At 39.8% G+C, this 15,244-nt stretch overlaps 2 protein-coding genes across 2 annotated transcripts; both read left to right on the top strand.

Moving 5' to 3' along the window:
• The first annotated feature begins 2,438 nt into the window (after window positions 1-2,438).
• mrps17 (mitochondrial ribosomal protein S17) lies at window positions 2,439-3,557 on the top strand. Its single transcript, XM_023829329.2, has 3 exons — window positions 2,439-2,608; window positions 2,894-3,028; window positions 3,140-3,557. Exons 2-3 carry the CDS (start codon window positions 2,906-2,908, stop codon window positions 3,428-3,430), a joined length of 414 nt encoding a protein of 137 aa, XP_023685097.1. The 5' UTR covers window positions 2,439-2,608; window positions 2,894-2,905; the 3' UTR covers window positions 3,431-3,557.
• Window positions 3,558-5,114: 1,557 nt separating this feature from the next.
• LOC111852940 (protein NipSnap homolog 2) lies at window positions 5,115-15,078 on the top strand. The gene is made up of 10 exons (XM_023829336.2): window positions 5,115-5,261; window positions 6,309-6,448; window positions 6,744-6,789; window positions 7,714-7,808; window positions 10,274-10,344; window positions 10,769-10,909; window positions 11,596-11,627; window positions 12,555-12,649; window positions 13,403-13,486; window positions 13,751-15,078. Exons 1-10 carry the CDS (start codon window positions 5,170-5,172, stop codon window positions 13,813-13,815), a joined length of 861 nt encoding a protein of 286 aa, XP_023685104.1. The 5' UTR covers window positions 5,115-5,169; the 3' UTR covers window positions 13,816-15,078.
• The last annotated feature ends 166 nt before the right edge of the window (window positions 15,079-15,244 follow it).

Raw genomic sequence — 15,244 nt, 5'->3', positions numbered from 1 at the left:
GAATATTTCCCAAAAGAATTCAAAATATGTTCCATGGGAGCTCGCTTAGGCCTAGGAAACCAGTCCTTCCTATGAATGGTTAAAAATCAGTGCTCCATTCTGCAGCAGTGAGCTAACTTGATCCATGTGGCTCCGTCTCGGTTCTGAGGTAAAGCATTCCCTTATTCTGCTCGACTCAGGCCTGGCTTGGCCTGCCGCCCCCCCTTAATGTTTTTATTTTCTGATCATTTCTATCCTGGGATTAAAATATGTCTTTGTGCAGAAAACCATGTTAAGCCAGTGTTGAATATCAGAATTTGGCAGCAATACCTTTTCTTATTTCTACATTTAGCACAGCACTACTGATTAATTGTGCAGGTTTATGCTTGAGTGCCGCACCAGCAGATCACCTAGAACCTTATCCACAAAGGACCAGTGTGCCTGCAGACTTTTGGGATGACTTTTAGGTCAGCTGTTCAAACCCAGGTGTGAGGACTCTTCAGCCAATCCATCCTCTAATTAGTATTAGGGAGTTTCAGTGAAAACCAGCATACCCTTTCTGGATAAGATTGCCCACCCCTGACCTAGAACCTCTCCAACCCTGGGCCACATTGAGCCACATAAAGATTAGCCAATGCTTCACTAGAACATTCTATCTGATATGGGCCTCTCACTGTAATAGTGTGCAAGGGCACAGATTTGGGTATGGATGGTAGGGACATGTTCCTATCAATATTGTGGGAGAACCATGTGTGTTTAAGGGGGCGGGGGGTTTGAGGGTGAATTGGTCCCCATCAATGTCAAAATCAAACTTACGCCCTTGAGCTGCAGACATTAGCAGAAGAGTTGGACCATTTCACAAGTAGCATCAATTAGCGCTCATATGGCAATAAATCATCCCTGGCAAATGTCTTCTCTGTATTTACTAGCCCAATCTGTCATTAGAACTTTAACTTTTTCTGGAAACATTTTTAGAAATGGATAGTTAGAAAGGGCCAGTTGGAGAGGCATTTGACATTGTAGAATGAATGAGAGACTTGCTCGGGGTAACACCTTTTTTTTTGTATACCTCATGGAAGTTTGTTCGCCCGTCTGACCAAGTAAGGCAGTAAAACCTCTTCAATGATATCATAGCTGCTGAATGAGATCATTTATCCATACAATACATTTCTGGAAAATGTTCAAAATCCATGAAGACTGTATGCATGGTGTGCCACATGCTTTAAGTGTATTTGATCACATAGACTGAACCATCTGGAGAACCAAGACTGACTAGGGAAGTCTGGGTGATAACCTGTAGTTTCTTCCGGATATATCTCACACGCTCTCTCTCTCTCTCTCTCTCTCACACACACACACACACACACACACAAATACACACACACACATAAACGTAGTCTTTTGCCCCAGCAGCCAATACTCCCCTGCCGGACTATGGTATGACCCAATGACCCAATGACCTTTGGCCATGTTTTCCACAAGTACCAGAGCTCTAACTGCCTGGGATTCTAGTATCCAGAGCTATGTGCAGCTTGGCTGGGAGGCTGGGCTTCTTGTTCACCATCCACTTCACAGTGTGACCATAAAAGGCTAAAAAAGGCATTTCTCAAAAGGCAGAGAAAAAATAAGACAAAACTTATACTCTTATTGTAGACTCTTATGGTAGCCTGAACTTTAAATGCCATGTCTGGCCAACTTGATATTATTATTGGAAAAAATAGATGGACCAACTCAAAAATAAACTTCTTAATAAACTTCTTAAATATCCTCAAAAGGTTTATACCAATAAACAAATAAATACACTATAGTTTTACCATTCTTGATGGCTTTTTACACGTCCCTTTGGTTGTGATAGTGTATATCATGGTATATTACATCAGTGTTATCTACATTAGTGCTTGCAGTGTCTTAATGACTGGCTCAGAAACATGAACTTGATTAAGCTGTTGCAAAACAGAACCAGATCTTGGAAATGTCTCTGCACAATGAAGACAAAATGCTATTCTTTGCGTTGACAGTTTGTGACGGTGAACTCAATGTTACTCTCCTAGTTCCAGATGTTCATTTCTGAAAAAAAGTTGTTGAGTAATAAATTGTATTTGTGCGCCTCCTTGTGGTTCAAGTGCGAACATCATCCATTAGCAATGTTAAACCGAACTATTTCAGGTTACAGTGATTTTTCAATTTAACATTCTAGACCAAAAAGATTATAGCCATTTGTTCATTTGTAAGGATGTTTTACTGTAGAGGCAGTAGAGTCATTTCCTTTGTTAAGTACATTAATAAGTTTCTTTCAATTGTTATTTGTACATCTATATACATTGTTCTGACATACATTGGTGTGCACTGTACCGAATTAATTAAAAACAAAGCAATTACACAGTGTACGTGCTCCTTCACTACCGAACGTATAAATGAACATTCTAAGCAGAAAATTAAACGCATATTCGTATTGCGTTCTGTTTGTCTCGGTTTGTCTGCCGTCACTTCAACGTCATCAAAAGAAGCCCAGCGAAGGCGTCGGAAGCATGGGAAACAATCCTGACCTTCCTGAAACAGTTGAGAAAACCAAGTATTTATTTGCGCTGTACTAAATGCCAACTTATTTTCCACAATCAACGAAATATAGGTATGTAGCAAAACATGTGTTTTCTAACTTGCTTTCTGATGCTAAAGCATGAAGCTAACTGTTTTGTAGAGACCTGACTTGTATCAAGATGACAGCTCTGTTTTGTGCCATTTCATGCAGCAGTTCTGTTCATGCGTTTGCGAGTTATATATTCCCGAGCAAGTACATGTTTTACTGACACTGTGTTTTATACTTCTATGTGGAGTTATCGGTCAGGTTATGTATAAATGAGATTAAAAATAAGTAAGTAAATAAATATAGAAATCCCCTTCCAAATCTGTCCAGGACTCATACATCATGTCTTTGAAAACTGCGACTGTACACGCAACGTGGATAATAGGAAGAGTAATAGGCACCAAGATGCAGAAGACCGCTAAGGTCCGAGTGACTAGGCTTGTCCTGGATCAGTATCTTCTCAAGGTAACGCTGCCTTCATAGGAACTGAGCTTCACACTCCGTTCGTTTTTTAATGAGTAGACATATACGGTGTACTAATTATACTCGTTATTGCTCTCATCTCTTTCACTACAGTACTACAACAAAAGAAAGACATACTTTGCACATGATCCCTTGGAGCAGTGCGGTGTGGGAGATATTGTCCTCCTGAAAGCACTGCCAGAGAGGAGGACCAAGCACGTGAAGCATGAACTGGTGGAAATTGTACACAAGCTGGGAAAGGTTGTGGACCCGCTCACAGGGAAGAAGGTGGCTGGAAGCATGTTTCTGGAGCCCATTGTCAGCTCAACTAAGCCCTCTGCTGACTCTGTAATGCAGACATTGCAGAAATTGGATATTAAAGACCCTGTGGCCCCAAGCCAATGATGTCTCAATGAGTGTCGTCTTCAAGAGAATCGCTTCTCCTTTGTCATGTTGTAACTTGTTTGGTATACCTGGTAACGTGTATGATTTCAGTGATCAAAATAAAACTTTTCAGTTTTAAAAATACTAATTTATGTCTTATGGGTTGTGTTTGTAATCTGTACTCTGGAATCACTAATTGAAATTAATTATCATTAACTGTAAGCATTATGAAAATCGCAGGTTTGTCTCACAGTATTTGTGTTACAGTGTTTGTGTGTGTGTGTGGTAAGGGCAGGTTTAGGTGACAAACTGATGGGATAGAAGCACAAGACCCCCCCCCCCCGGAAAAAAAAACACTTGCCAGAATGGTTGGGATATCAAAGTTGTCAAAACCGGCCTGTGAATCTTTCATCATGTTTATTTTACTGTGACCTCATTCTGTCAGATCCTGCAGTCTTGCTGCTGATGCCGGTGGGAATTCTTCCAGGATGCTTTTCATTCATTTAGTTACTTTTCCTATAACCATTAGTCCAGAGTAGTGTTACTGTAATTCTGGAGCCTATTTCAGGAAACGTAGGGCAGGGTGCACCCCGAACGTGATGCCTGTCTATCACAGGATGTCACACATTCACAAAAGAACATTTATATGTATCCTCTCTTAGAGGAATGTCTTACGAGGAGAGGTTAGCGGAACTGAATCTGTTCAGCCTTGAGCAAAGGAGACTAAGGGGGGATATGATTCAGGTCTATAAGATTCTAACGGGTCTGGATACTGTATAGCCAAATGACTATTTCAATATTAGTCTAAATACTAGAACTCGTGGCCATAAGTGGAAATTAGCGGGAGAACATTTTAAAACAAATTTGAGGAAGCACTTCTTTACACAGCGTGTAGTCAGAGTATGGAATAGTCTTCCTGCTATTGTAGTGGAAGCTAAAACCATGGGTTCCTTTAAATCAGAGCTAGATAAGATTTTAACAACTCTGAGCTATTAGCTAAGTTCTCCCCAAACGAGCTTGATGGGCCGAATGGCCTCCTCTCGTTTGTAAATTTCTTATGTTCTTATGGGACAGTAACATTCCTAGTGTGTTCTGTGAGGCAGCTGTTCAGGTAATATTTATGTAATATATACTTAGCATGCAATATATATAGCATGTATTACTGAATGACAGATAGATAGATAGATCTATTATTTAACCAAAATAGTGGTATCATTTAACTGAAGACTAGATAGATAGATAGATAGATAGATAGATAGATAGGTAGGTTTGTGCAAATAAATTCTACAGCTCTATAACATGAATCTTCTTCATGGCAAATCAAGACGGACTACTGCGGGAAAGCTGCTCAATTTAGTGGTAGAGGTACTCCAAATTTTTAATTAATTATAATGTCCTTTCTGTGATTGAATCCTTTTTTGTGCACCTTCGTTTCACTGTATACTGTGTATACGGCTGAAATGACAAATAAACCTATTTCAATTAATTGGCTACATATTTTGTTGTTTTTGCTATTATTAACTCACTTTCATGGTAGTACGTTTAATTCTATAACTATGTTAACTGTGCATTCCTCCCGATTAAGTATTTGTGCAATGTACAGAACTGGAAACAGAAATTTACAGGATTTCAGAAAAATTGTGGCCTTTCCGGAGCTGCCTGAATGTGGAAGTGATTTGTCGCCCTCTGGCGGTTCCTTGTGAGAAAGAAGCCCGAAATGTTAACGCTTTAGACTGGAAGCATCAGGCAGTCAGAGGAAGATGGCGACCCGAGTCCTTCAGAACGTGGGAAGGGGCCTGAGTCAGGCACGGAGCAAGGTCCACAGCGGGGGACAGCTTCTCCTCACCGCCAGGTCGGGGCGTTGCTCAGGGACCTGGGTTAGCGATCATGTGCCTTCTGGAGCGGCTTATGTTTTTTCCCGGTTACTGCAATACGATGCGATACACCATGCACCCTTACGGTCGTCTAGCGAGCCCAGCTTCCATCCGTGGGGGCTTGGGGGGCGGTTGCAGTTTCTTGTTAATGTCGCGCACGATCACCGAGTGCAGAAGCGATTTTGCGGGCGAGGTCCTTTTCTCTCGGGTGCTTTTAAAACGATAGGGCAAACGTTCTGTGGGTGCACCGGGTTAGCACGCAGGCTAGTTCAAGGTCACATCCAGCGGTTGCTTTTTCCGTGCATAGGAGTAGCTGCCGCTTGCCATATTTAATGGGAAGCGTGCATCCCTTTGCGGTGGAGAGTGTCTACCGCCGCGGCTCTCCCCGGCTCATCGTGCATAAGCGCACCGGCTCCTAACCCGTGCTGACCCATACGTAGTTGGCCTGCTCCGTGTCAACTATTGTGTTGCTTTGCTGGAAAGTAATTCCCCCTCCCGTTTTTAACATTTGATGTAACAAGAAGTGATGGATCAATGCAGAGTGAAATGTAATGCATAAAGTGGAACTGATTATATAAAGTCCACTTTACTTCGGTAGATTAGAAACCCTTGCATTTCTGAACCTCTATAGACGTTGAGTGATGGCGTTCCAGGTCTGTAAGAGACCATTGTTGTTATAGGGTCTGTGAAATGTTGCAGTGGCGTCACAAGGCCTGTGACATTATCACAACAATGTATGATCTGTACCTGGTTGAAAACTATAAGTACAGACAAGTGTACAAAACCCTAAACAATGTGAGAGAAGCGTATATCTAAGTATGGTATGTCTAAGTGCATATCTAGGTATGGAATATCTACGATCAGGTCAGTTCAGCACTGGTGTGAATGAGCTGTTCTTGTCCTGGGTTCTTGGATTCTTGTCCAAATGTGTGTGTGTGTGTGTGTGTGTGTGTGGTTGGTTTATAGTAAAGGGCTCAGGTCAACTGTTGGTTATTGTAACGCACTATAACGTGATTTTTCTTCAGGGGTCTTTCAGCATCCAATCACAAAAACCGGGAGGACAGCTGGTTTAAATCACTATTCGTTCGAAAGGTAGACCCCAGAAAGGATGCCCACTCTCATCTGCTCGCAAAGAAGGAGGACAGCAACCTGTACAAAATTCAGTGTAGGTTCCTGAGTGTGTCTTCTGGGGAGCTCCTCAAATCCACAGGCAACCCTATCATTATTTTGTGGATGGATTATATAATATAATATAATATTTTATGTACTGCATCCATGGATTGGAGGCCTATGCCCAAAGCAGGGCCAGAGGTTAGATAGATAGATAGATAGATAGATAGATAGATATATTGTATTTTTGATTGTATTTTTCTCTCTATGTCTTGGTCCATGTCTCATTATGTTGTGATAAAACTGTCAGTATTGATGAGTGTATGATTTTTTTTATTGGTTTCTTGCAGTTCACAACGTTAAACCGGAGTGCCTGGATGCCTACAACAAGCTTTGGTAAGCGGTCCAGTGATAATACTGCTTACTCGTGGATCCATAAATCTGACAGTCCAGTCGAAACTTGAGACGTTTGTCTCCAACGTGTTTGTTACAGGCCAACGGCCTTTTCTATTTTTAGGTCTGAGATAGCTGGAGGTACTGCCAGACAGACCATGCAATGGTCCAAATGGACTGTTGGCAGGAGTTTTTATTTATTTTTTACAAATGATACTCTTTTCATTGGACTTCTGAATTGAGAGCTTTTCTGCCATATTGAAATCTGACAGAACAGGTGTTAAGTTTTATGGTCACTTGCTTGATCAAAGGCAACGTGTTTTCAAACAAATTTCTTCCTTGGAATTATGGGAAATCCAACACGCCGAAAGGTTCCATTTAATATAGTGCCGCCTTTCTGTGGTTCACCCCAAACGTTGGAGAGCTCTTGACGTTGGAGAATGCGTGTTAGCAGTGGCTGTTGGCACAGTGCTGAGAAGTTGAGTGAAGGTCACTTCAGCGAGGATCAGTATTGCTCAGCAGCTGTGCGGACATTTCAGTATCCTCTGCATGTGCAAGCCTTGGGGGTGCAGTCCTAACTCAAATGGGCTCCCAGTGTGTAAGATATTTAATGACATCAGGAGTTTTTCTACTTAAAATATCACCAAAATAACTTCACAGTGCAACAACTACCAATTATGAAAACAGTTGCTTTCTTAAATCAGCTAACATTGTTTGCAGCTGAAATGTACTTCTCTTTGTATAGCAGTAGCTGTCTTTCTAAGATTTTAACCTGCAATCTGGGCAAAAGGTAGCAGTTAAGTTTGCTGTAGGCTGGTGAATAGAAGATTGTCTGCTCAGGACCCGGTAGCGTGAAGTACTTCCAGTGGATTATCATGCTGTATAAACTGGATGAAGTGTAAAGTTGTGTTCTTTCTCCGCTTACAGTGAGAATGTGCTGCCATCGATCCACTCTGACCCACATTACCCCTGTGAGCTGGTAGGCACCTGGAACACATGGTATGGAGAGCAGGATCAAGCAGGTGGGAACACAAGGTTGAAGCTTCTGATACCATTATAAAAGTTTAACTTTAATGTAAAATTGGAGAGAGAGGCCTCCTTGGATGGCAGCAACACACTGTAACAATAAGAGAGACACAGATTCATTTTTCTAAAATATAAAAATAATAATATAGCTGTTGATGATGAAACCAAGATGGCGGCGTGTGCGGACACAGCGGCTTCTCCAGAGCTTTGCACCTGATGTTTACTTGTACTCCGTGTTAATTTTAACAGCAAATTTTTATTTAGTTTTAGTCATAGTCTTTTGACTAAAATGTAATTTAGTTTCAGTCATAATTTAGTCATCCGAATTATTTTAGTTTTAGTCTAGTTTTAGTCGACTAAATATCATAAGATTATAGTCGACTAAAACTACAGTTGATTTAGTCAACTAAAATTAAAAGCGCAAAGTATAATGTTTAAAGTTTCCCTTCGATTTCTGAAAGTCATTATATTCACCAAGATGAAATGAAACCAATGTTAAGGAATGGTGTTAAGGTTTGACTATGCAGTACACAAATACACAGATTTCACTCTTATTTGAAGCACAAACATGTGTTTATTTACCCAGAAACTGAGTACTGTAAAATCAGTAGTGCCATTAGCGCAAAGATAAAATCAATTTAAAGAAAAAGTGCATAGGCCACCAGGCCTGCTCTCTCTGAATATTAAAATGAAAATAATATTTTTATTTGCTATTGTTCGCTGTTAAATGTTTCACCTGAAATTCTCAAATATGTTCAAAGGAAAAGACCAATAATGGTCTCAGGGATTTATAACCATTATCAAGAAAAAAAAATCCAAACATTGAAAACATACTTCTCAACAGCTATCAGTGGCAGGAAGTGTAACCATTCTATTTTAGCATTTTCAGCATCAAAATAATTACCCCAAGGCTACAATTCTATTAGTGTATAGAGCCAAAAATCAACTCTCCTCTCTTTCAGGTGATTTCATGTTCGTTTAAGTTTCCCCTTTTTAACAACTGTATAAAGTAATGTTATTTGTTATATAAATCAACTCAGGTGAAACTAAAAAATGTACGTTTTCAGGGTTGCCAAATCTCAAAAATCAGGCATGATACGCTTTCAGACTCACGCGGGAAATCTTACGGCAAATCTATATTATTCCATTATAAACCTAAAATTGGCTACTTCAAAAGTGTATTTACACGGTTAGATACAAAAGCAGACTATTATACAAGGTAAGAACTGTTACTTGTGTGTGCAGACATCTCGATTTGAAAATTTCACTCCAGCCAGCTGGCCGAAGTTGGCAACCCCGCGTTTTATTTGAAATGAAAAGTAAAATGTGCTGTTTTCGCCTGAAACGGCTCGTTATTCCGTTTGCGTTGTTACTCCGACAAGTATAAAGCTAATATGAGAAAAAACATGTCATGTTTTATATCTTTTCGAAATAATATCACCGCCCGTATCCTACTCTAATAGCGATTGAAGTGAAAAGTTCATTTATTTATATTAAAATGAGATTTTAATTTTATTACCGTGTGGGATTATCGAAACCAATACTTAAATCCATGAACACTAAAATATAGGACATAAAAACGATTGTATTAGGGTTTTATGGCTTAGGTTAATCACTTTATTTAAACATGCACAATTTTCACATTTTATTTTCTCTTATTTTGAGATGCAGCCCTACTTTTAAAATGTCCTTTTGAAACTATAGTAAATGAGAAAGCATTATACATACATCGGCTATATGTTCAGCTCTATGTCACATGACAATAAATATTGCCAAAAAGTTTTTGAATAGTGCTGAATTAATTTGATTTGACAGTCAGGTATTGATTACATGCAATGTTGATACAACTAATAGGCTACTTAAATATAGTTAGACATTACGATCTTCCGGACCTTTGCTTCACGAAAATTTCTCGAACTTAAATTTCAGTTGAATACCCCTGCCTTACAATCAGAAATAATGTAGTTTGCGTATCTCGTCTCTGGCAAACATTTTCGTCTTTATTCGTTGACGAAAGTGTCAATACACTTCGTCATAGTCTTAATTAGGCCTCGTGAAATCATTTTTATTTAGTTATCGTCGCGTTTTATTCTGAAAATAAAGGTCGTTGACGATAACGATGACGAAACTTTTTCGTTAAAATTAACACTGCTTGTACTGTTTCATTGTTGCATGCCATTGTGCATTATCCATTATTTATTGTTCAGCTGTGCTTTGTTCTAGCTGTTTGATGGTATGCAGAAATGCAGTTCTGTATCTTGAGTAAAGTAACTTGATTTTAAGAAATGTAGCTCAAAAATTATGAATGTATTTCGAATTTTATTGTCTTTTAGGCATTGGTAGATCCTTGGAGAATGTCTTTTTATTCAGTGTTTCAGGTTAAATTGAATATCTTGTTGGGAGATCAGATGTACAGGATCCATGATGTGATCTGTAAACTACCTTTTCTCTCTCCCTGCAGTTCATTTGTGGCGATATCGAGGAGGTTACCCAGCTCTTACTGAAGTCATGAATAAACTTCGGATGAATAAGGTACTTTCAATGCAAGCCATTTCCTCATTGTAAGCTTGTAGACTCAGTCCAACACACATAGTAGACATAATAATAATAATAATAGCGGTCACTATGACAACCTGGAGATTACAGTGATGCCATATAAAAGCTTTGGGATTCTTTTTGGGATTCTTCCACAAGGTGCACACTGCAACTCTTACTAACATAAGTGATTTTACCTGGGGTGCACTGGGTGAAATTGCACCCCCTAGTGGTCAGATGAAAATGCTATTTGAACATATTAAGTTAAGTGAAATTTAAATATTGTAAAGTTATATTTGAAGATGTGGCTTGTATTAGACATATCCATGTGTAATAATTTATTGTAAATGTATTTACAGTTTGTAACGCATGCCTCTTATGACACTCAGTTGGCTGACTCTGTCTTTCACACCCCCTACAGGAATTCATGGAGTACCGCAACGAGCGAGGCAAGATGCTCCTGTCCCGACGCAACCAGCTGCTGCTAGAGTTCAGCTTCTGGAATGAGCCGCTCCCCAGGAAGGGGCCCCTCATCTATGAGCTGAGGTCCTACCAGCTCAGGGTGAGTCTCCTTCCTTTGGCTCCTCCCACCTTAATTTCCATGGTGTCCTGCTGCGTCTAAATGCTGATTTATCCTTCTACGCTGTGAACTACACATGTGGCCAACGCCATTGCAAGCATTTGTAATTGTGCATCGGTGTGTTTGTGTCACTCAGCAATTACGCCACCAAAACGCTTGGTGAAACATAGTTTCGGATGTTGCATTTATTGTCTTCCCACCCTGCAATATACACAATTGTTAAATCACTCAATTGAAAGAGAAGAATAGCATTAAAGTATCCGTTTATCAACTCCTGGTTATATTTGTACTGCTCCGAACTTCCTGTAGACAAATTAGGAAAAATGTTGAGCCGCTACAAAGTCACTTTTTATGCATTTTCCGTAATGAAGGAGAGTGAAATTGGCGCCGTCATCCTGAGTGTTTTGTTGGTACGATGCCCAGGGTGGTCAATTTAACACTAGATATAAATGGCGCGTGCATGACTACGTCGTACTTAGGCGTCGATTCCACTAAGAAATTTAAATCAGCCTTAAGCCCGTCATAACTTCTAAAAATTGTTTTATACAGAGCAGTCACCTGAATGCATATAACAGCACAGTTATTTTTCAGAGATGTGATTTTGAGCTTTGAGGATCTGTCCCTTAACCATGACATTCACTGGGTTTAACTCTGTCCTTGTTTTTCAGCCTGGGACGATGATTGAGTGGGGAAATTACTGGTAAGTTTCAGTTTAATCCAGCTGTTCTTGTGTATTTGTGTGAGTTTTATCTTCCCGTTTCTGCAGGGGCCATGATGATGATGTTAAACTGTTTTGATTTGCTAATATATTCATTCCAGGGGTGGCTCACAAAGGGAGGTGTTTGTTTGTTCTGTAAAATCACTGGCCTGTCATGCCACTAGACAGCAATCTATATAAGAGATGAACTGATTGAAATTACTGTTGCCTCTCAACAGATTGTTATTGTGAACAAATGAAAGTGGACCATGCATCTCCTAAAGATGTAACATGAGCGTATCTCCCTGGAGACGGCATCACATTTTCAGAGGACACCTGCGTGTTTCGTTGTGCTTGCAAGCCTCATTTATTCGCAGTCTGCTTGCCCAAATAATCAGCAGTGGCCCTGCCGTCGATTTGAATATGTAAATGGATCAGTTCTTCACCTGTTCGCTGAGTTCCGTAGTGGTGATTCATTCATAATGGTGATTCATGTTCTCTGATAAGTTTTGCATGGTGAGGATTGAAAATCATTTCAAATTGCTCATGGGAATTTTATTTACACAAAATTGTTCTCAGGGCAGAAGGACCAATGATTGGTTCAGGGAGACAACCAATCAGATTGTAGAGGAGGTGGGTCCCAGCAACTAGAGGAGGTGGGACCAACCAACTGGATGTCTTAAACCCACCTCCTCTACAACCTGATTGGTTGTCTCTCTGAACCTATCATTGTTCCTTGTGCTCTCAGAACATTTTTGTGTAAGTAAAACTCCCACAAGATTTCAAATTACGCTGTAATTAATATTTTAAAGAACTGAATAAGGTAGTAAAACAAGAACAGTGGAGGAATCGGCGTGTATGATTTATGCTGGAGTGGATCAGGGCAGGTTGGTGTTCTGACTGAACCCGTGTGTGTGTGTGTGTGTCCAGGGCCCGGGCCATCCGGTACCGCCAGCAGAATGAGGAGGCAGTGGGCGGCTTCTTCTCACAGATTGGGAGCCTCTACATGGTGCACCATCTCTGGGGTAAAGGGTCTGACCTATAAAAGGAGGGACCTTCTGTCATTGTGTTTCTGACCTGAAATTTGATCACTGATTTTGAAGATAGGAGAGTGTAAATGTTACAGATAGTTAACAATCAGTCATTTTTCTACTGCGATTCTGACATGTTCCTTAGATATCTGTGACTATGACTCTGTAATTGAACAGCAATCTTACTTCAATGTTCAAGTAATAATAATAATAAAGAAGAAAAGGAAGAATTTATATAATACTTTTCATTCATAAAACACAGCTGAAAATGGTTCACATATGAGATTAAAGATAGTTGTATAAAATAAGCAGCTATGGTACAAGATAAAAAAAGTGTAAAAAGATGGAATTAAAAAATAAGCAAATTAATTTAGTGAAATGTCAATAAATAAATCAAATATAAATAGGAATACATTACACAAGATAAGAATACAACGGAATAAAAAGGTCAAAAACAGAAAAGTATAAGCTAATAAAAACTGGAAATCACTACTGTGTAATATGGGTAAAGGGAGATAAATGACATATTTAGTAAAATAACACAAGTAAATAATAACACAATGAGAAAGAGAACAAGAAACTGTGAAGGTTTGATACCTGTCCATCCCAAAGTCACACAAAGCCTTTTGTTCTTCATACCAGATCACCTTCACAGCTCTAATGCTCTAATGCCCTTTAGTCCAGTTAAAGTGTCTTATTTCTTTGTGTTGTTTTCTGTTTTTCTTGTTTTTTTTAATCTGTCTTCAGCTTACAAAGATCTTCAGTCTCGAGAAGACACCAGAAATTCAGCTTGGCAGATGGAGGGCTGGGATGAAGTGGTATATTACACAGGTGAGTGCTCTCCTATGTAGGAGAGTCACTGCAGAGTCACTGCAGAGTCAGTGTGCTCATAGCGCTGTCTGTCATGCAGAACATTGGCACTGCCTCGGCGTGCTGAATTTTTAAATATTCGGTCCAGACGGGTTTTGTTTCCTTTTTGTTTTTACATCTCCTCCCATATATGGTGAATTATTAAGCATCTCGTTGGCACTCAGGCTGCCAAAAGGAATCAACGAACAATCTGCTAATATGTTTTTTAATTCTCTGTTGTTTAAGTTCCTCTGATTCAACACATGGAGTCCAGGATCATGATTCCCCTGAAGATATCACCACTGAAGTAACACTCCCCTCTGCATCCTCCTGAAATACAGGGATACTTCTCCAGCAGATCGAGACCCACGTCCAAACCCCACACTGCCATCGTTTTAAGCTCCTTTTTATCAACGTTGGCGACCTCTGTCCACTTTTTTTTTTCTTTTTCCTTTGGTAGTTTTTTCACTGTAAAGCATTTCTAGGTTATTTAACGATAAACTCCCTAAAACATTTAAAACTAAGGGGTAGATATAATGCTGCGATGATGACCTGCTACGAGGCAATGAAATTTTACAGTAAAAATCTGCCAAAAAGCTAGTAACAGGTGACCAGAATCTGACCTCCTCAGTTAGAGCTCCAGGATCTGTGGCTTAGGCCATAACGTAACGCACACGCCATTTCTGCTAAGACCTGTGTTTGACTCTGTGTGATCAGCCCCTCCACCTACCAAACGGTCGTCCTTAGCCTGCATGCTCCATATCGTTGTAAGTTGGAGTAGTTTATGCAGAGAGTGACTTACTCTCCCAAGTTTTCCTGGCCCAGCAGGACTGTGCCTCTCAGCCGTACAGAACTTCACCTCTGTCTCAGACGGACCCTGCAAAGTTCCCTTCTTTTAAATTAGCCCTATAACAACACAAGAGTTGGTCAGCTTATAAAAGCTGTAAAAATAGCTTTGGTTCTGCTTTGAAAATAAATGAGAAGCTCAGGGCTTTTAGTGACATTAAAATCCTATAGCGTTAAGTGGCTTCAGGTTTAGTGGCCTCGCTTTGACACCACAGGTATGAAGTGTCTAGAAGAACATGCCAGAATCCAGGAAGTTAGATGACGGTTCCTTCTGAAATACCACAGAGTCTGTGATGCAGCCCTCTGTAGAGGCAAATGTTAAGATGCTTTTTACTGGCAGATTTTCAAAATTGGACTGCCCTTTCAGTCACTGTAAAGTAACTTACCTCCTGCAAGATAAATTATAATTCTGGTACACTTGGACATTTTCATTTTCTTTTTGATCGGTAAAATTAGTACTTGGGTGCTGGTTTTTTTTTTTTTTTGTAGTTATGGCCTTGTTTGGGTTTTATCGTTTGAATCATGTCTCTACCCTGATCGTTTATTTTTAATTGTGTCTGCGGCAAATGAATGATTCAGGTCAAATGGCATCGTCATGCGGGCAGTTGTTAGCATGTCTCATCTTTGTTTATGTCATTTCAAGGGCAGTTTCTGGACAGTGAGCACCACATGTAAACATAGCAGCACATGAATAAAAAAGATTTAAATTAGAACATTTTCAAAGTGAATATGTAACATTGTCTTTGTTGTTCTACCAGCAGCAGGTCATGGGGTTGCAGTTTCATCACATTCAGGTAGCAAAATTCTCTAATTTCCGATAGATTTTTAAAATTGGGATTCAAATAAGTTTTGGAGGTTTTTATTAACAAAAGTATTGGGACAAGCCTCCTAGTC

This window comes from Paramormyrops kingsleyae, chromosome 18 (assembly GCF_048594095.1).
Source record: "Paramormyrops kingsleyae isolate MSU_618 chromosome 18, PKINGS_0.4, whole genome shotgun sequence".
NCBI lineage: Eukaryota > Metazoa > Chordata > Actinopteri > Osteoglossiformes > Mormyridae > Paramormyrops > Paramormyrops kingsleyae.
Note: the sequence above shows the minus strand (reverse complement) of the source record. Positions and strands in the feature narration are given on the sequence as shown.